Raw genomic sequence first — 21,961 nt, 5'->3', positions numbered from 1 at the left:
GAACAACAGCACGTGCTGGGTCATCATCTGAGATGCCCTAACGTGAAATATATGGCAGAATGTGGGTAAAACAGAGCAGGAGACCTACAATTCTCCTTCAAGGAGTTCAGTCACAAATTTAATTAACGCATTATTTTTTTAACGAGCGTCATCCACATGGAAGCATGTCCTCTGGAATGATGGCCGAAGCACGAAGAGGCTTATGAATGTTTAGCATATCTGGCACGTAAATACCTTGCAATGCTGGCTACAGAAGTGCCAAGTAAAGGCCTGTTCTCACTTTCTGGTGACATTGTAAATAAGAAGAGGGCAGCATTATCTCCTGTAAATGTAAACAAACTTGTTTGTCTGAGCGATTGGCTGAACAAGAAGTAGGATTGAGTGGACTTGTAGCTTCTGAAGTTTTACATTGTTTTTGTTTGTTTTTTGAGTGCAGTTATGTAACCAAAAAAAAATCTACGTTTATAAGTTGCACTTTCAGGACAAAGATTGCACTACAGTATTTGTATGAGGTGAATTGAAAAATACTATTTTTTATGTTTTATCATTTTTACAGTGCAAATATATGTAATCAAAATATACACTTTGATTTCAGTTACAACACAGAATACAAGATATATATGAAAATGTAGAAAAACATCCAACGTATTTAATAAATTTCAGTTGGTAGTCTCTTGTTTAACAGCGCAATTAAAGCGGTGAATAATTGCGTTAATTTTTTTGAGTTAATCACGTGAGTTAACTGCAATTAATCGACAGCCCTTCAAACAACATGTCCTCGTATAATGGACTGCGCATAATGTATTATTTGATTTGTCTTTTTGTATATAAGGAAGTTTGTTCTTTTTCTCCCGTTTTTTCCCCCCGCCTTCAAACTACATTGTACAAAAATAACAGATTACGTCAGTGAATATGAGAGAAACTCAGTTTTAGGTTTCTTTACTGCAAACAAAGTAGCTAAAAACTAACATCAAAAAGAGTTCTATTAATCAGTCTTCTTTGGAATTTTGGTTTTAAATAATGTTACCCCTTGAGTTCAGTTATCAAAAATATGTATTGAAAAGACCAATACTAATATACATATTTTTTTAAATTTATAACAGGCTATATGCCTTAAATAAATAAATATAGAGTATATATATAAAGTATGAACAAAATTGTGTAGCATCTGGAAATATCTCAGAAATCTTGAGTTTTTCATCTGTAGTTTAATTTGCAGTTGCCTAACCTTTCAATATAAGTATATTCTTGTGATTTATGTTCCTATTAAACTGTATAACATGCTTTTGGTTCAGTCGACTGATGATATAAAAACGAAAAGCCTATGCTCTGTGAATGTGAAAAATAATTTAATAGGTTTTATTTTACAAAACTGTGTGTGGGGGAAGCATTTTTTAAAATGATACTCCAGACCTTTGTTGTGCCATTAAAAGCCACCTTATCTTTGGAAATGCAGAGATTAGGTGCAATACTTACAAAGTTAATCAGAAAGGGTCTAAGGCACTGATCTAGCTTCTCTCAATTTAAACCTTTACCATTTACTTGTTTTTGCTGTATCTGTTTTTTCTGTAATTCAGTCCTTTAATTGTCTGACAGGAACTCTAAAACTGTTTATCAATTAGGCTTTTTATATTTTTATTAAATGTACTTATTTTTATTCAGAATTGTATTTACAGAACAGAATTTGGTTTTATATAGCATTTTTTGTAATCCAGGTACTTAAACAACAAATAATAATATAGTGACTATGTAGGCAAATGGAGCAGCTATTATGCACTCAGCAGTAGCTGTCTCGTAAGTTTGAATGCCAGCAACTGTTTAATGAAAGAGAAAATATTGTCCACAAAACTAGAGATCTTCTATATCTGAGTACTATCTTCTAACTTGCATTTGTAGAGTCACCATAGAAGGGCAAAAGGGACTTCTCTTTTTGAGGGATGGTGTATTTTAATGCAAACCCATCCTTTTACTGTGTAATGTAAATCTAATGTTTAAAACTTGGTCAGGTTCAGAATGAATAGTCTCCATCACCTATATAGTCTATAATGTTACAGTAAAACATTTTGCTTCCTTTTTAGGAAGATGAATCCTTCCTAGGCACTTTCCTCACAGGGGGTGATGGAGCATATATTTATTCTAGCAGTTCACAGGCCATGCCTGAGGAAGGTGAGTTTTTTGTTGTCTTTTGTAAGTGTTAAAGAACAGTTCAGCATTCTAAGTAGTTACACAAATCTAGAAGATGTTAATCATGTAGTGAACTAGGCTCTTCTTTGGGTTGACAGGCTACACATGAGGCAGATTATATATACATGGTATACTTATGCTTGGCGTGAAACAAATTCAGAATAGTGCTATTTTTACTGAGAGGATTTTTCCTTTTTTTCCCTGGCATTATATTGATATTCTCTGCTTCATTTGTTTCTTTTCATATTTTAAGTCTGGGAGCTCACAAAGCAGTATGTTCATAAGCAGAAAACTATAATTTATATATTAAGATATTTAAGGTAAATTCACTTTGTCCTTCTGTCCAGAGAGGAGAAATTTTATTATGGTGCCAAAATACGAGATAAAGATACTGGAGAATTTACATCTTCTCCAGTACTTGGCAGAAGTTGAAAACTTGGGGGGGGGGAAGTCCTGCGGCAGTCTAGGAATATCTGTTCAGCATCTTATTTAGTAGTAGATACAGAGATAGGGTGAAAATAGCATGATGTGCCTTGTACTTAATAATTTTCAGATTGCAAGATTGAGTTTAGGCTGACTACGTCTGACTACAAGGTGGAGAAATGTATTAAGCCATGCATAGCAATGTTGTGCAAAATGAGGTTTGGTCTCTTTATAGCGTGGGAGGAGAATAATAGTGGTTTTGGGTTTGTTCTTTTTAAACTGTTCAGCAATGTCTGCCAAATGGCATGTTCTTCTATTTTGTGAGATCTGTTAGATTAAATCTTTTTTGATAATTTTTGACGTGGGGACCTACAGGGAGGTGGCACTGGGGATTATTGCACTGCACGTTCTCTGTAGACTTGATTTAATTTCTTGCTTATGTAGCAAGGGAACATGAACTTGGCCTCCTCATCCCCAGCCATTCACACTGCCAGATGACTGCACAGTTTCAGCATGACTGGCCCTCTGTGCCTAAGTAAGAGAACCAGGATTAGAACATTTCAGAGTTGAATTGCATTAGCTGGCAGAGCTGTGTGGAAAACTTCTGTAGTACCTGGATACCGTGTGGTTGGCTCAGTTCAGTGCGATGAGTCTCTTGTTTTAATGAAGATTAAATTCACTCAAACTTAAATCTAAAATATTTTTTCAGAATTCTTTCCATGTATAAATGGTTTCTATTCCTATTTGTTGGTAAAAATTTCCTCCTGTTTCAGGATTATATTTGTGGTGATTAGGAATTCTTTTATTTTGAACCAATACATTAACAGGATCTTGCCAATTTAAAGTGCATTCTTTGCCATACTAAGAGTTGGATAAAAGTGAAAGTAGGATGACATCAAACTGGTCTTGTGTGAGGTAATTAGGTGACTTGGAAGTTATCCTGACCCCAGGCATTTGGATATAGGCTAAATCTAGTCTCTTTCTGGTCTTACTTTTTTGCTTAATCTTAGATTCATAGATTCCAGGACCAGAAAGAACCATTGTGATCATCTAGTCTGACTTCCTGCATAACGGAGGCTATAGAATTTCCCCTCAAAATAATTCACTCCCTTACTTACTACCTCCTTTTGACTTGTCTACTGTTTTGACATCTGTCTTCTGTGACAAGCCACATGTCTTGCTTTCTTTTCTCAACCACCCAAGAAAAAGGCATGTTAACTCTGCAATGTGCTTGGTTTTAGCCTTGGGAGTAATGAAGCTGTTCCCAAACACCCACAGTCTGACATCTGTGTAATTGTGTACAACCTGCCACTTTATTGAACAGTAAATGCCATTGTCCCAAGACATGGATTACTAATACACAGTTGAAGGCTAGATTGTGTGCCTCTATTTTCATTGTGCTCTTCATTCTGGCCTTAAACTTGTATTTTTTTAGTCTCCCTATTGTGTTCATCAACAGTGTTCCATTTTATTGAACTTTCTGTATGGTAGTCACAGGCATAAGAGGAATGCTAGAGAACATTTATACATAGAAAATATAAATACAAACTTCAAAACCAGTATTCTCTCCCATTAATTGTAATCTTTGAAGTTGAATTGTCAATTGTGTTCACAAAAACAATGACTGATATGTCACTTCAACTACCTACCTGTACTATGAAAGTCCTACTTTGAAACCTGCTAATTTGTTTTGTATTGGTGTTTTCTTTTTGGAATAGAATGCTAAAGATTTTGTATCCATAAACTTCCGTTTTGTTCTCTTTCAAGAGAGAAGGTATTAAGACACCTATTGTTTCATTATACCATAATTTGGTAGACTGTGTGTGATGTATATCCTATTTAATCCTCTCTCTCAATTCTCTCCCTTACTTTTGTCTTAATTTAGTCTCTCCCTTCCATAGAGAAGTAGATAATTCTTCCTACTCCTCTTGAACATTCTTTTACTTCTCTTCCTTTTCTTGTTTCTCCTATGTGCTTTTCTTCTAGAGTGCTGCCCTGCCCCCTGGTTGGAATGGCTATTAATAGTGGCTCTGGTCGCATTGGTAGTTCCTGGTCTCTTTTGGCTTCCACTATAGCTCGCAGAAGCAGTTTTGTTTATGTCAGCTTGTGGTTCCTTTCCTTCTCTTATTTAACAGCTGAGCTCCTTCCTTAGAACAGCATTTGCTTAGCTGTTGTGAAAACTAGGCTGTCTCCTCCTTCTTTCCAGCTGCTTCCACAGGCCATCCAGGTTTTCTTAAGAGCCTTGATGCCTGTAAAATCAGCTGGAAACTAGGAGGGGGAGACAGTACTGTGTGACCTGCTGACTGTTACTGGATCACGAGCAAGTTTGAAAATTGCTGACCAAAATGTTAGATTTTTATTCTGCATATGAAGATAAGTGTGTCTGCCAATAAAGTAAAGGAACTGGATTTTATAATCTTTGATAGTCTCCACATATGCAGATAATATCTACTAACAGCAAAAGTGATGTTTGTTTGGGATTGGTGAAAGAAAAATAGAACTTGTTCCCTGCCGTTTATTATGCTGAAATAGTAATTATATAAAGTGACACTGGCCAGATTAGCATGTCCAAAGTCGGCCCTGTTTTGACATTAATAGGTTAAAATTTTTCCTTAAGGTATCAGATGTTGGCTCTTTTATAGAAAATAACATGTTAATACATTTTATATATATTTAAATTTTTATATATCGATAGATATAAATTGTGTGTATAATAAAGTGTATAAAAATTCTTATGAAATGTGAAACACAGAAACCATGTCCATTATTTATCTCTCCTAATCTGCATTCACTGTTTTTCTCAGTTTTGCAGTTAATCATTAATGGATTTTTTTTCTTTTTTTAAAGCCCCGCAAAAAATTATTATTATTTATTATAATTTAAAGAGATTCCTGAAGGTAGAACTTTCACAAATAATGTGGCAGTTCCTTAAAGTGTTTCCTTCCCTGATAGCATCTGGAGAAATCTGGTAAAAATTAATGTTTGGGACAGATGTACAGATGTTATCTGGATTGCTTTCCTGTGGAGTAGGTTACTTCTGCTTTTGTTGCATAAGATAATACTTTGGACTGAAACACAAGTTGCATCACGTTGTACAACTTGAATAGACTTTCTTGAAAAAAGTGTCAATAGCTATTGCTAAGTAGTGGCGTGTTGCATACATGAATAATCTTTCCATTTTCAATTTTAGGTAAATTATACTTCTTTTCAGATGGTATTCTGTTTTCCCATCCCCATCATGGGAGCATTACTGTTTCAAAAAATCATATGGATTCCATTGCGTTCTATGATGGGGTAAGTTCTTCCGTGGGTTGCAGTTATTGTCGGAGATTGTCTTTAATTTATTTTTTTACAGGGGTATTTATGAAGTAACTAGCAAAAATATGTTTGAATCTTTATGATAGTGTTTGTAAGACTTGCAGAATATTGTTGATATTCAGTAGAATGCCAATTAGATACTACTTAGACTCCAGGATTCAAATTCCTATTCTTTATATTACTTTTACTGTAGTTTCGTGGTGGCTGAACTGTAAGTAGGACAAGATTTTAGAATGGGAACTTCATCATGGATATCTTTGTAGTTTGGGCTGCTACCTTTATTTTATGCAGTGGAAAGGGTTTTTGTATTTTTATTAGCTTAATTTAAAAAAAAATAGTGTGAAATGATTAAAAGTAAATAACTGTAAATGAGAACAAAATGTATTTTACTCATTTATACATCTAGCAAACTTATTTTAACCAGATTTTTCATTGTTGTGTTTCAAGTCATAGCTCCAGTCACATGGTTTGTTTGTAGATGAAGTGCTGCAGCTATACCAAACATTTTAAACCTTCAGTCAGATGTTGCTAGCAGTGTACCACTTATCATTTAAAAGGTCACGAGGCGTGTCTTTATCTACTGTTGGAGAGTATTGTGTAACTGACACCGTGAAAGGGATGACTGGTTCACCTTTCCCAGGGAGAGAAAAGTGAGGAAGAAAAGCATGCTGCATATGTGCTCTACATTATTATATGTATTCCAGTTAATTACAGTAAACCACATGAACCATTTGTGATGGGTTGGACCTCTTGGGAAGCCACCCGATGTGCTGAGATACCACTGAGTCTACCTGTTTTGCCAGCATGGGCTCCCTTTAACCTGTCTTGCTGAGCCAGGCTCTTAAAAACCTACACACACACACGCAGGGACACACCCAGCTGCAGATCAGCTCTGGGAAGACTCAGCTTAAGGGACTTGCTCCAGCACTCAGCTGTCCACCTCCTTTGGAGTGCAGACCCAAAGATATATTATGAAATTCGCCCCCTCCCTCAATGTGGAGAGAGGTGTGCACACTTCTTGTGCCCCCAGTTAGAAATTACAGAAACTGAGTTTAATAATTAACAAAACAAATCATTAACTATAAAAAGGAGGTTTCAGAGTAACAGCCGTGTTAGTCTGTATTCGTAAAAAGAAAAAAGAAAAGGAGTACTTGTGGCACCTTAGAGACTAACCAGTTTATTTGAGCATAAGCTTTCGTGAGCTACAGCTCACTTCATCGGATGCATACTGTGGAAAGTACAGAAGGTCTTTTTATACACACAAGCCATGAAAAAATGGGTGTTTACCACTACAAAAGGTTTTCTCTCCCCCTACCCCACTCTCCTGCTGGTAATAGCTTATGTAAAGTGATCACTCTCCTTACAATGTGTATGATAATCAAGTTGGGCCATTTCCAGCACAAATCCAGGTTTTCTCCCCACCCCCCACAAACCCACTCTCCTGTTGGTAATAGCTTATCTAAAGTATCTAAAGCACAGTATGCATCCGATGAAGTGAGCTGCAGCCCACGAAAGCCCATGCTCAAACAAACCGGCCAGTCTCCAAGGTGCCACAAGTCCTCCCCCTCTCTTCGCGAATACAGACCAACACGGCTGCCACTCCGAAACCTATCTAAAGTGACAGGTTTCAGAGCAACAGCTGTGCCAGTCTGCACTCGCAAAAAGAAAAAAGAAAAGGAGTACCCGTGGCACCCCAGAGACCAACCAGTCCACTTGAGCACGAGCCTTCGTGAGCCACAGCTCACCTCATCGGATGCATAGCATATCGTGGAAACTGCAGAAGACATTATATACACACAGAGACCATGAGTTTTGTTTCATGGTCTCTGTGTGTATATAATGTCTTCTGCAGTTTCCACGATATGCTATGCATCCGATGAGGTGAGCTGTGGCTCACGAAGGCTCGTGCTCAAGTGGACTGGTTGGTCTCTGGGGTGCCACGGGTACTCCTTTTCTTTTTTCTTTTTGCGAGTGCAGACTGGCACGGCTGTTGCTCTTGAAACCTGTCACTTTAGATAGGTTTCGGAGTGGCAGCCGTGTTGGTCTGTATTCGCGAAGAGAGGGGGAGGACTTGTGGCACCTTGGAGACTGGCCGGTTTGTTTGAGCATGGGCTTTCGTGGGCTGCAGCTCACTTCATCGGATGCATACTGTGCTTTAGATACTTTAGATAAGCTATTACCAACAGGAGAGTGGGTTTGTGGGGGGTGGGGAGAAAACCTGGATTTGTGCTGGAAATGGCCCAACTTGATTATCATACACATTGTAAGGAGAGTGATCACTTTACATAAGCTATTACCAGCAGGAGAGTGGGGTAGGGGGAGAGAAAACCTTTTGTAGTGGTAAACACCCATTTTTTCATGGCTTGTGTGTATAAAAAGACCTTCTGTACTTTCCACAGTATGCATCCGATGAAGTGAGCTGTAGCTCACGAAAGCTTATGCTCAAATAAACTGGTTAGTCTCTAAGGTGCCACAAGTACTCCTTTTCTTTTTTCTTTTTATAAAAAGGAGATTTTAAGTGGAAAAAGGGGTAACAAACAGAACAAAGCAGATTGCTAAGTAGATGAAATCAAACACAAACTAAGCTAGTTTCACTAAAGAAATTGGTTACAAATAGCATTTCTCACCCTAGATATTGTTGCAGGCAGTCTGCAAAGTTTCTGTGGTTCAGAGTTCCAGCTATATTCCTTTTCAGAGTGGACCCCTATCTCAGTCTGGACTCCCCTCCTGCCTTCCCTTTTGTAGTCTTTCTTCTTGGGCAGACAGGCCATGGAGAGGAGGATTGGTGTTTGCCTTCCTGTCCACCCTTAAATAGAATTTACATGAGGCAGGAATCCTTTGTTTCCCAAACTTGACTCCCCCCTTCTCTTACAGTGGAAAGTTACAAGAAATCCCAGGTAATGTTTTAGTATGAGGTGACAAGACCACCTGACCCTGTAGTATCACAGCGTCCATGAGTCAATGGCAGTATGGAGTGTCCACAGGAAGGCCAAGCTTTTCACAGCACATTGTCCTCGCTGATGGGCCATCCACCCTGTCTGGCTTTTCTGTTGTTGTACCAGAAGTGTTAGCAGTGCGCATCACCAAAAGTAGCATAGTTGAAATACAGATACATAGTCAATGTTCCTAACTTCAGGGACAGAAATGATAAGGCATACAAATTTTATAATCACATTCAGTAAATCATAACCTTTCCAATGACTCACATGAGCCATTTTGCATACAGTATATCTCAGTTATGTCATATTCATATCATAAGCATATTTTCTTAAAGAATATGGAATGACACATCACACCATTATTTTAGCAGACATTGGCTTTTGCCACTTTCTGACCAAATTGTTAGTTCATTACACGATGATGATTTGCCATGTTAAATATATGCTGATTCTGATGTCTTGCTGTGATGTGACTTCTGGGAATTAAGCATTGGGTTAGTGTGGACAGCTCCATTTAAAGGTAGACAGATCTGTTTTAACTACAGTCATATCTTGTTTTCATAGTTTATTACTGAGAGTGGGAATATGAGATTACTTGGGATGAGCACAAAGTTTCGTATGTGCTCTAAAAAGAAAAGCACCTGTTTATCTTCAGTCTCAAGTACTTAAGTTACTGTACAGAGACTTCCAGAGAGCGTTGTGTAGATATGATTTCATAAAGTTTTAAAAAAAGTAAAATACAAGAAAGGCGTGTGCTTAAAGTTGAAAAGCACAACAGTAAAGAGACCCTTACCTTAGCTGCCTTTTCTTTAATACCATATTGACCAACTCTTTGTAGTTGTATAAGCTATTTTAACACTGACCTTCCTTCTATTGTTTGATTCAAGACACTCACTTTTATAAAACTCTGGCTATTTATGGGGTCTGGCTATCGTTTTTGAACTGTTGCCAGGTTTGTGTGCAAAGCAAAACCTTGAAGGAGAATTTTATTGTTTAACTGACTTGGCATGAAGCAAGGGTATAGAGCTAAAAATATTAAAACATGACAGGAGGATAAGGAGATTGTTAGTGCACTGTTTTTGGAAGGTAAAGCGTAACAATAATATAGATGCAGAGGAAAGGATAATCATTTGCACTTCCAAGTGAGAAAGTATTACAAGCAATAGTAAGTAGGACTGCAAAGTAACATGCACATCTTATAAAATTCTAAAATCTAGATTTTCTGGTTTTTTTGTTTCATCTTTTAATTACAACTAATCCTAGTAACATTGTCAACCGAACAAATATAGGTTTGGAAGTTGATTTGGGACTCCCACTCTTACGGCTGCTGAGTTGACATGCCACTTAATTTCCAGTGAGTTAGCATGGGCTGAGCTTTGTCCTTTTAAAATCTTGATGCTTTTCTCTGAAGAAAGCCATGTGTTCTCCATTCTAGTTAGAGGAAGATTATTACTATGACTTTTAACTAAAAGTACAGGAAAATCGTAGTAAACGATAAACTACACAAAAACACATGGTAGAAAGGGGTACCATAAAAGACACATGACAGCACCTGTTAGTGTTTAACCTGTGACCCTCATAACCTAAACTTTAGGTCTGCACAAGAAAATTTTCTCAAACTTCTCTAGCATTTCAAAAAAGTGAACAAAAGCAATAAATTTTGTCAATGCAGAAACATCTAGTTGCAGTACAAGTTTTAGATACTGTTCAATCACTTGGCATTGTACTTTAAATGTAACTTCAGTTTAAGCTTTGATAGTTCAAATGCCGCTAATCTTCAATGGTGCTGAGTCCAGAATTTTTATGTCTAGCTTGATTTAATCAGCATAAATAATGCCTGGGTAGGACTAACTTCTCACCAATTCTGAGACTTCATAGTTTTAGTAGTTCTTGAAGGCACAGTGTACGATATATTTTAAGGCTTTTTGTGACTATTGACCTTTTGAATTGCACTTTGCTGGCTAGTAAGGTTTATCGTCTTCCTTTAGAAAAGAAATCATCTTGGTGTACTGCCCTATAATATGCTTTGAAAGCTTCTGTAAACCTTGATTCTGTTTATTGCATTGTTAGCAAATATAGTTACATAAAAGACAAATGGCTTGGGAAATTTACTGTGTTCTACAAATGTAAAGCTAACGATGAAGTAGCTGTTACCTTTTCTGGTTAAAATAATTTGCCTCTTGATGTGGGATTCCAAACTGTTGCTGCTGACATGAGGCTTGTGTATGGTCCCATTTCGACGTTTGGATTGTTCCACGTTCACTGATGCTGTGGAGCTGCCATTGTGGGAGAGGTGCAGTGCCCCAGAAGCGATGGGTACCACAACCCAGTTCAGATCGTGGCACAACACACACTCATTTCTAGGTCAGCTCCATGGGTTTTGAAGTCCAGGTCTAAACGTTCCTTACGATAGAGAGGTAGTTAGTAGAGGTGGGGAGAATGAAGTAGTTTCTGAGCCTTGTTGCTCTATAGTATGCAAGGTGATTGCATCTTTAAGGAAAAAGGAAAAAAGGGAATGTGGTTGTTTTTGGCATCCATGATGGATTTTGTAAAAATCCTCCTTGACTTTTTATCTCCCTTCTGAGTGATCAGTAGCTGGGGTAGGAATTCTGCTTGTTGATGGCTATGCTGAAAGACTTCCCCAGATTGAGGCGTTCATATTTAAGTATTGACCAGCCTAAAATTTGATTCCTTCTCAATTTTCATTAGTAGGATAGTGCAAAATAAAACTGGGATTTTTTTTGTCTACTAGCTGTCCGAGGCAAGATCTACAACAATACTAGACTTCCATCTCCTAGGCAGAACACCACCAATCCTCCCAGGAGCAGTGTTTGTGATCCGGATTACGTGCACACAAAACTTCATTATGCTGTACCTGTGGTATTTTATTGTATTTAGCAAGGAGGCTAGGAGTCAAATTTTTTGAAAAAGAACACCACCAATGTCCTGCATGAATTTAGAGTGATAGAACCTTACTTTCTACTTTTGTAAAGTAGAGATAAAATTCTCTTCATTACAGGATACTGAGGCTTCATTAATGTTTGCAAAAGCATTGTGAGATTTGTTGGATGCAAATACAACATAATTTTATTAAATCAAAATGAGATTTAAATTGACAAGAATTCCACTTTAATGAGTTCTAGGGAACAGGAATCTCATTAGTTTCAATTTTCTTTTGGCTTACAAGAATAGAATTTTGGCAGTAGGAATACTAGACTTATTTATTTGAATTTAAACTCTGTAGGGGGCTTTATGAGATAGACATGACACTTGCAATATACTTACATGCTGCATCTCTACTGGCATACCTCGTAGCCATACTTCACTACTGGCACAGTTCCTCTCATGGTAGTAATTGTGAAATCTGTGATGTAAGGTAAGCTTGTCTGACTTACCGCTATGCTATCCATTTTAACCTTCAGTGTTACAGATTTTGCCATTTATACTACCAAAAGAGGTCTGCCAGCAGAGAACTCTGGGGAACTACTAGTGTAGAGGAAAATAGCATATGGATGGTTGTGGGTTGCCTAAACCTCAAAGCCACAGTTGAATGCTTCAAGAAGGAAATTTAAGTCTTAGAGGGTGCAGAGATTTTTGAAAGGCAACTCTGGTCTTTTTTTTTTTTTTTTTTAAAAAGTCCAGCTGACCAATCCTGAAGGCCCCTTTCAAACTTATGTTAACTCTTTAATACCACAGGAGAAAGAATTTGTCTTATGACTGGCTATCTGAAAACCGTATCCCTTATTATGGTGGTTCCTTGTGCTACATTTCTGTACTGGAACTCTTTCGGGATAGCCTTTTCAGGCTTGAAAGGATGCACAGTAAATGTGACTATAAAGTGCTATAGATTGGAGAAATAATACTAATAATTATGCATGTAAATATGACAAAAATGATTTTTTTGAATTCTCAAAACAGTTTATTGTAAAACTTCCTTTTATTTCCTTTCTAGGATTCTACCAGTGTTGTGGCTGCTCTCTTTATAGACTTCAAAAGTTCCTTGCTTCCTCATCTACCAGTTCAGTTCCATACCCCAAGCAACTTCCTGATGATTGGACTTTTCCCAAAATCAAAGATCTATAAAGCTTTTTATTCACAGGTAAAGTAAATAAATAGCATCTTGCTTAAAGTGTAACAAAAATACCCATATAATGTTCTATGTGATGAAAAGACAAAGGAAGATGTTTTAAGAAGTGAGATAAGGAGGTGGTTAGAGCATGGGAGTTGGGCTCCTAATATAGAATGAGTCACTGAGATTCACCATGGGATCTTAGGCAAGCCAGTTGACTTTCTTATGCCTCAGTCAGTGCAGCTATTAAGTAAAATTAGCACCTGACTAAAAATAAAATCAGATTCTGGATTTAAGATAAGCTCTCAAATCTCAACTTCTCAAAGTCTTAATATGACAAGTTAGAGGGTAGCAGTTTTCTGAAGGTGAGCATCCATTGTAAACATCTCTTTCTGTTAGTGGTGTGACCAAGAGCAACTCTTCCACCCCTCCCCCTCACCTCAAGCTTCTGGAACTTAATTTGTAGACATTAAGGCCCAAGAGACTCCCTGGGTCATCTAGTCCAGGTCCCGGGGCATGGGCCTTATATCTAGCTGCTAATCACCAGTGCCTTTTCTCCCAACAGTATGAGAGAAATGTGACTCTGTGCTTGATTCCTCAAATCTTGTGTGTGAGAAAATCTTTAACTTTTGTACATGTTCCTAGTGATAACTTTCAAATTATGATTGTCATTAGCATATTATAACATAGTGCTCTGTATCTTCCCAATGTCCCCTTCCACTGCCTCCTGTTTCTTAAACTATTGGTTTAATTTGTGATATTCCCAATCCCTGGCAACCCAGAAATCATGAGTCCTCTTGTTTCTCTGGTTCCAGATTAGTAGTTTATCTAATTACTCACCAAAGCATGTTGGTCAGTTAAACTTATCCTTATAGGAATCATGAAGAAGTAGAGAAGCTCTCCTTATGAAAGAGGAGTCATAAGTCCTGGAAAAAGTTTTGAAGATCTTTTTAAATCTGATCATTAGAAAAGAAAAACTTACGATTCAAGTCAGGGGAAAATGTTTGTGTTTGAATAGCTTGTTCTTACCATTCTGTAATAGCGGCCTTTGGAAGTGTACTGTATCAAGTGATAGGTTTCAGAGTAGCAGCCATATTAGTCTGTATGCGCAAAAAGAAAAGGAGGACTTGTGGCACCTTAATTTGTTAGTCTCTAAGGTGCCAATGCTCAAATAAATTTGTTAGTCTCTAAGGTGCCACAAGTCCTCCTTGTATCAAGTGAGTTCTTCTACTGTTATCACTTACATTGAGAGGTCCTGATGCTTGAAATCGGAGTGGTTTGTTGCATATTTCTGATTATACACCTATGGATCACGATCCTAGGAGGTCTTTAAAGAAGATAAAAGCTTCATTTGTTTAGATTTAGTACTGTCAAGTACCCCTTCAATTGATAGTCTCACTCACAAAGTAGATTGTACTGGAAAGTGTGGAGAAGGCTGTGTTTCGTAAGGGACATTTTATAATCATTAACATATTTAGGTTCCGAGTCCAGCAGAACAGTCTGAGGATTTTAAGCAGGCCATTAAAATTCTCCAGTAGGACATTAACACTTCAAAAAAAGAGTAATATGTTGTCTTCAATAATAATGTCATAGTTTTTAATTTTATTGTATGCATTAGGATTTCAAAGTAAAAGCATCAAGTGCTGAGATGCTAAATTGTTATTGGAAGATTGTTCTCTTGTCTCAACTTTTTATGTCTCAGCAATTTATACTGAAAAGGGTGACTCTAGGTGTTGCCTTCACTTAGCGGATGGAAAGACCTAAAAATCTTCTGCAACGTCTGCTCCCGATTCCTCTAAATCTGACTTCTGGGCACACGGTGCCATTCAGAGTAGCATGACTTAGATGAATAAGATTTAAGCCATTGTCTCAAAGTTAAATCAGCACCTCAATAGAAGTAAAATCGGGTCAATGTTACAAAACACTTGACTTCAAAGACAGTTGTACATAGATCGAATTAGTTTCTTACATTCACCTTGGGATTGAAGAAACTTGTCGGAAGTGTTGAAAACAACTGTAGTCTCATGTTCCCTCTCATGGTCTGCTATGATTTAAAGGTTGAAGTTATTAGTTCTGTTTGCACCATTTTGTCCCTTTGAACTGAACCAGTCCAGTGTTTTAGGTACCATATTTTAGTTACCACTGGAAGCAAAGGAAATGTGGAGCTTCCTCCTTCTGTTTCAGGAGTTTAATACGATTCTTCTGTCATAACAGTGCATAAGTTTGTAGGATTTTCATTGATACAAAACAAGCTTAGAGCTCTGAAACTGTTTAAATATCCCCTTCTGCTTACCACAGTTCAGTGGTATCCAGGCAGTAGGCATTGAGTTCTGTGTCTTTTCTCAGTGCAGAATCCATTAATGTGAACTCTTCTGGCTTTTCATACCACTGTCCATTTTAGAGTTTCATTGTCCCTTCTAGTTTAAGGAAGCAGAAGAACCCTATATTCACAAAGAGGTATCTGATGGAATGGTATGGCTGTCCTATATCTGCTCATCTCTTGCGATGCTATAGACTCTAGAGGACTGTAGGGTTCCCTCCTCTCATACTAGGAACTGAGTTCTTAGAAAAGAGGCTTAGGCACTTTTATTCTTTTCAAAGTTGCAGGGCTTCCACATTCCTGAAGGAAGGGTACACACATCCAATTCCTGTCTTGCTGCAAGAAATGGGATTATAAATATTTAGTGATCATTAGTAGTGAAAGTAGATGTATGGCATGACGTGTATAATTATATCGTGTTTTAAGTGTGAATGGTGCTGCATTTGGTGAGAGACTATTGCACGTAGAAGTGTGATAGAGCTGTATCATAGACCCATTTCTCAACTTCCTTGAGATATGCATTATTCATTGGCATAGTTTAGCAGCATTGGGGTTGAAAAGGAGCTAGCAGTTGATGGCTGAAGATATCTGTCTTCATTATGCTGGTACATCCGTTGTGAGACTGGCTTAAAATCTTGAAATTAGGGGTTGCAAGTCGCATTCAGCCTCATTTCTCTTAGTAATATGGATCATTGAAGACATAACTCTCAGAACTTCAATTTCAGGTAAACATTTCTGGTTTGTCCATTTCGTATGTGACACAGGTTAGCGTCCACAAGTAATGTCACAGCCCACTTTGTTTGCCATTTGGTATACAGTTTCCCCTTTCTTTTTGCCTTGTCTCGGTCCCAGTGTGGTTAGTAGTGGGATGCTTATTGGAAATCTCAACTCTGCATCAGGAAGCTACCTGAAATCTGTATCCATTATTTTCCTGTAAATGCATGAGTACTATTGACCATTTATTTGGCAGATCCCTGATTTTTTTGCTTTTGTTTTGCTTGCCTTATGTGGGGTAAACATCTTTCCTTCCAAATATGTATGATTGTGGCTTCTCCTATCACTCAGCTTTCTCAGTCATGGGATGGCTGGAGATGGTTGTTTAGTGAGGGGCTTTTCTGTTTTAAAGAAAAGAAGCATTCTGAGTTGGCATTGTAGATAAGAGACTTAATTTGCTGTATGAAAGAAAAATACTTTTAAAAGACTCTTAGATTGTTAATATACTAACATTTCAAATGTGTGACAAGCAAATGAATCCAGTGTTGTGAGGCTTGTTTTTTTGTTTTATTTCAGGTTTTCTCCTCGTGGCAACAGACAAACTTAGGAGTATCTTTAAAGGTGGTCCAGGCAGATTTCCTATCTGTAGAACAAAAGAGATTGTAAGTTGATGTTGCTCATCTTCGTGCATTCACGTATAATTATACATATAGTGTCGTGTTTTCTATTTAACATTCAGCCGAGCTATGTGACCTCTCAAGCACTGTAGAATGTTTTATAGCTGATTCACTTGAAGAGCCAGAATGACGATGAAATATTAGATGTTTTAGAGATTTATAAGAACAATTTTTACTTTGCACTAATTTTTTACCAGAATTTACTACTTGGATATGTGGATTAAAAATAGATGAAATTGTCAGGGTTTGTTTTGAACTAAACAAATAGTTGTGCTTATTTTAGATACTCCAACATGCAGAAGCTATATAATGCCTTGTCCTATCCCGATGGGGAAAGATGGAGCCAACTAAAAATGTCCGCTAGCCTCCCAGAACTGGAGAGGTGAGGAGTTGGGTTTTTTGTAATTTCAAAAGATCACATGTTTCCAAGAATTATTGCAAAGAAGATGTCATATTTTAAGACCTATTGTTTCTCTAACCTCTTCTTACTAAATAATTATTATGAGATGTAAATATTAATACAGAGTTGGAATATTTTTCCCTCTCTGGGAGGTCTCTATTAAGGTCTACATCCAGTAACATGTTTTACTGTAGTCAAGTTACAGCTATTCATGTGGAGGGGAAAAATCCACATTGTTTGGATTAGAAGATAATACAACTTCACTTTTAAAAGGTTTCTGCAACACTTTGCGGTCAGCAGTATAAGTCGTGAGCCAGTAATGAGAGCACACCTTCCTATTTTGTTACAACAGTCGGAAAGCATTCCTGTTAGCAAAGCAGAAAATGATAAGGTAAGATAGCGTAAAAACAAAACCCTTAAAACAACTTTTTAAAAAAAGGATAGGAAAAAAGTTGATAAAATACTGTACTTACATCTTCACTTCTGTTGTATGTAAAATGTAAACAAGTCTTTTGCTTTGCAAATCTATTTTGCACTGCATTTATTCAATTAGCCTTGCATTACATGCAGCTCTTTCAAAGGTTGGGTGTCCAATCACATTCGATTAACTGTAAAATATAAAAAAGACATGTATGTGACACATCTAAATAACTAACTACATAACCAGTGTTATATTTATAGCCATTGTGCTCCCTTCTCTCTGTCTTCCCACTGTTTGTTGCTTTCAGTGGTGGTGTTTTGTATTTAGGATTTAAGTTTCTAGGAGCAGGGAGCTTGTTTTATCAGTTTGTGAGGTGTCTAGCATACTTTTGAGCACTTGAAGAAAAATAATTACAGTAATAAATATAACTTTTCCTTTTACTTTAGGTGGTTATCACTATTGTAACAGGGCTTCCAGGCTGTCACTCCAGTGATCTGTGCGCTTTCCTGGTCACTTTTAACAAGGAGTATGGAAGGTTAGTGTAGTTTTGGTTCTACTTTCTACAGCAGTCCTCGAAAAAGAAAAAAGCTGGTTGATTTTTCCATTTTTGTGCTGAACAGTTACTGTGATATTCAGGAAGGATGTTAAGTAATTAGGTTGCTAGCCATGGATTTGGGAGATATGGGTTCGATTCCCTGCTCTGCCACAGACTGTGTGACCATGAGCATTTCACTTAGTCTCTGTGTGCCTCGGTTCCCCATCCTGAAAATGGGAATAATAGCACTGTTACCTCCCAAGGGTGTTGTGAGGACTTGTGCAGTAAAAATCGTGAGGCACTTAGATTCCAAAGTAATGGCTGGCGGGGGGGGGGGGGGGGGGTGTGTGTCTCATAAGTATCTTAGATAGGTAGATATTATTCTACATTAAGAATGGGAATATCACAGATTTCACAAGAAAGTTAATTCAGATGGCCAGTTGTGACTGCTGTATGTCCATTTGTTTGGGTTCTCTGAGACTGTTCAATTCATCTGTAGGATTAGCAGTATCTCCAAAAGGGCCAGATGAAACATTAAATGTTAGGCTAAAGTGACTGGTCACTTGGTGATTTTCTTTGTCAGCACTTTGAGAGAACAGGTAGAGAGATTTCATTGCTTGTTTCCTCTGGTGGTGAGTCTTAAAGCAAATATAACTCATCTTTTGTGTAAGAGATGAAAATATATTTGAAATCTAGCTAAAATATTGTTTTTAAATGTAGAATCTGCTTTAAAAATATTTGTTTGGTTTTGCTGTCTTTTGCCAGACCAGAGAGAATGTGTGTAACTTTTACCAGCATATGGAGATAGGAAAGAATCATTTTAGAATTGTATCTTGTTTGTTTGAGTACTCAGCTCTGTACAAGATCAAACAAACAAACCCCTTTTCCTTTCCCCCAAAAGCTTATAATCTAAACATCTGGAATGTAGTCTCTGTAGTAAGGTGGCTCCAGCAACTATTAACAAGAACTGGCTGGATGGGAATTTAGTAATTTTAAATTTTCAAGTAGTTCTCTGTTCTGAGCCAAATGTAAAAATAAATGGTGGGGTTTTCTCTGTGGCTTGTTTTGGACCTTTTTATTTAATGTTTGCAAACTGAGATAGTGCAGTGTCTGTAGTCCATGTGAGGGGTGTGTGTGTGTGTTTTGTTTTTGTTGTAAACATGTAAGATTCTTTTGAAATGATTACTGCATAAAGCCTTATTTCATTACTTGTTTAAATGATAAAATTGGTGAAAAATTCATTGTAACAATATAACTGAATTGTATCCTGTCCAAGATAGTTCAGTTGAGGTCCACACAGTGTCTCATGATCAGGAATCCTAGTTTTTCATGTTTAAAAAAAAAAAAATCTCAAATAAACCATAAAAATTTGTGGTTTGTGGTTTTCCGCGATTAAAATGCAACGCTCAACTTCCCTAGCTCAGTTTCCCTAGCTACAAAATATAGTATAGTAAAATATAGGTATCAGTTGAACACGTTATATTGATATATTTACAATTTTAAGCAAGTTTGCTTAAAACTTGTTGCCGTTAGCCTTCTTGGCAACAAGGGCACAATGTTGACTCATATCCAGCTTCTCGTCCACTGTAATCCCCAGGTTCTTTTCTGCCGAACTGCCTCTTAGATAGTCTCTAAGGTGCCACAAGTACTCCTTTTCTTTTTGCCTCTTAGACAGTCAGACCCCAGCATGTAGCAGTGCATGGGAGTCTTCCTTCCTAAGTACAGGACTCTGCACTTGTCCTTGTTGAACCTCATCCGATTTCTTTTGGCCCAGTCCTCCAATTTGTCTAGGTCACTCTGGACCCTATTCCTACCCTCCAGCTTATCTACCTCTCCCCCCAGCTTAGTGTCATCTGCAAACTTGCTGAGGGTGCAATTAATCCCATCATCCAGATCATTGATAAAGATGTTGAACAAAACTGGCCCCAGTACTGACTGTCTGTTTTTCTGTGGCAAACGGATTTCTAGGATCCTTGCTCGTGATCACTCAACTTTATTACTAACACACATATCAAAAGTACTCTGGCACATTGTTTTGAAGATGCTATTTGACCTTGTTTCATATCAAAGAAGCCATTGACAGCAATTTAGAAACAGTAGGCTGATGCTGAAAAGACATAAGCCTAAGTGAAAAGAAAAGGAGGACTCGTGGCACCTTAGAGACTAACCAATTTATTTGAGCATAAGCTTTCGTGAGCTACAGCTCACTTCATCGGATGCATACTGTGGAAAGTATGCATCCACAGTATGCATCCGATGAAGTGAGCTGTAGCTCACGAAAGCTTATGCTCAAATAAATTGGTTAGTCTCTAAGGTGCCACGAGTCCTCCTTTTCTTTTTGCGGATACAGACTAACACGGCTGCTACTCTGAAGCCTAAGTGAGTTTCTCCTTTGTTTCTGTATGGGACCAGAAATAGGGAGTTACTTTGTACTGGTCACAAATTTATTTTTGATGGCCATGGGGTCAAAAGGAAAAGAACAGAAATAAAATGGTATAAAGAGAAAACAGAATTGAGCTGATATCTCACTCAGTTTGATTTTTTTCAGGTGGGTTGTTTATCGGCAGACTATGGATAGCCCTGAATGTTTCAGTGCTGCCCACTTTCAGCGTTACCTTTCAAGTGTTCTTGAGTCCCAGCAGAACCACAGCACGCGTCAGTCCAGTTACGCTAGAAGGAAAATGAGGCTGTTGGTGGTCTTGCAAGGGTAAGTAGTTCGTCAAATACAAGAAGATTGATCATCAAGAGAGTACGCTGCTCTCAGTTCTGCTCTTCATATCTCCTAGGTTAAGCTATTTTGTAACTTGTAATTCCTGCCTTCCTTCATTGGAAGAAGGTATTTGTAAAATGGTGTGTCTTGGTTCATGTTCTGACAACAGTCAGGCTTAGCTTTGGCCTTACTCCGTCTGGTAACCTGTTCAAGTGTCTGGAGCCCTCAACAGAGAATACTTCACCTCTGGCTCTCTCAGATTTCATCCCGAGTGCTGCTGATAGTATGTTTCTAGTGCAGCACAGCTTTTTAGTGGGTCATGATAGCGAGACACTCATCCTCCAGAAACCGATGAGAACGCATGACATTGGTATCCCACCCCTCCCCTTAATCCCACTTCACATATGGTGGCCAACCAAAGGTACTGATCTCCATTTTGAAAGCCCTTGATTTTGGGGGGATCTGAGGTAAATCTTGTAAACTACTTTGAGAACTGCAGGTGGAAGTTACTGTACCCGCTATAGCATTGTTTAATTTCTGGAGCGACAACTGTTGTGTTTACTGTATGCATGCAAGTGCCACAAAATACATACTTCTCTGTGTTACCCAGTAGATATCATTTATTTGTAGCGAAGAAAACAATAAGGTACAGCAAAAATGTACAAGAGCTTTGTGCATCGTGCAGAAAAGCGTGTTACCTGAACAAACATCCTACTTTTCACAATTAATTTTATATTTGAAGGTTGAGATACTGAAAATGTTTTGAAAAATATCCGTAGGGTGGAGTACCATCCCATTCCTCTCCAAGGGAAAACCTATTGTGTGGGAAATTACTTAAAAGCCTTAAAGGTTTTTGCTAGACTTTAATTTTGAATGGCTTGAAAATATTTAATTTCAGGAAGTAAGATGTAATTTAATTCTTTGAATACCACAATTAGATCTTTCTTTGAAAAAGCATTGTAAATTTATTCTGAAGAAGCAGTGCAAAAGGATTTTTAATAAATAATCTCAGGGTTTTGTGATCCAAATAAGTTATTCATTATTTTTTTCCTCAGTGTGAACATAAAAGTTAAATTTTTGTGAGTGAGATTTTAAACACAAAAACAGATATATGTGAGCTATAAGAACTGTTGTTCTGCCCTTTGCATGTATAGTACCTTAATACACCAAGTGAGGCTAAAGGCTTGTCTACATGGACATTTTGTTCTCTGCAAGCTGGTGTGTGAATCTACCCCACACTAGCCTGCCACA

General features: G+C 37.7%; 1 protein-coding gene across 2 annotated transcripts in view; it reads left to right on the top strand.

Moving 5' to 3' along the window:
- The window catches only part of DNAAF9 (dynein axonemal assembly factor 9), a 97,138-nt gene that overhangs the window by 40,556 nt on the left and 34,621 nt on the right, over positions 1–21,961 (top strand). For both annotated transcript variants that reach the window (XM_074951938.1, XM_074951937.1), the window contains exons 17-24: positions 2,079–2,166; positions 5,798–5,901; positions 12,817–12,963; positions 16,544–16,629; positions 16,928–17,026; positions 17,318–17,435; positions 17,912–18,000; positions 20,549–20,707. In XM_074951938.1, the coding sequence (XP_074808039.1) occupies positions 2,079–2,166; positions 5,798–5,901; positions 12,817–12,963; positions 16,544–16,629; positions 16,928–17,026; positions 17,318–17,435; positions 17,912–18,000; positions 20,549–20,707 (890 nt within the window). The remainder of the gene's footprint in view (positions 1–2,078; positions 2,167–5,797; positions 5,902–12,816; positions 12,964–16,543; positions 16,630–16,927; positions 17,027–17,317; positions 17,436–17,911; positions 18,001–20,548; positions 20,708–21,961) is intronic.

This window comes from Natator depressus, chromosome 4, assembly GCF_965152275.1.
Source record: "Natator depressus isolate rNatDep1 chromosome 4, rNatDep2.hap1, whole genome shotgun sequence".
Classification (NCBI taxonomy): domain Eukaryota; kingdom Metazoa; phylum Chordata; order Testudines; family Cheloniidae; genus Natator; species Natator depressus.
Note: the sequence above shows the minus strand (reverse complement) of the source record. Positions and strands in the feature narration are given on the sequence as shown.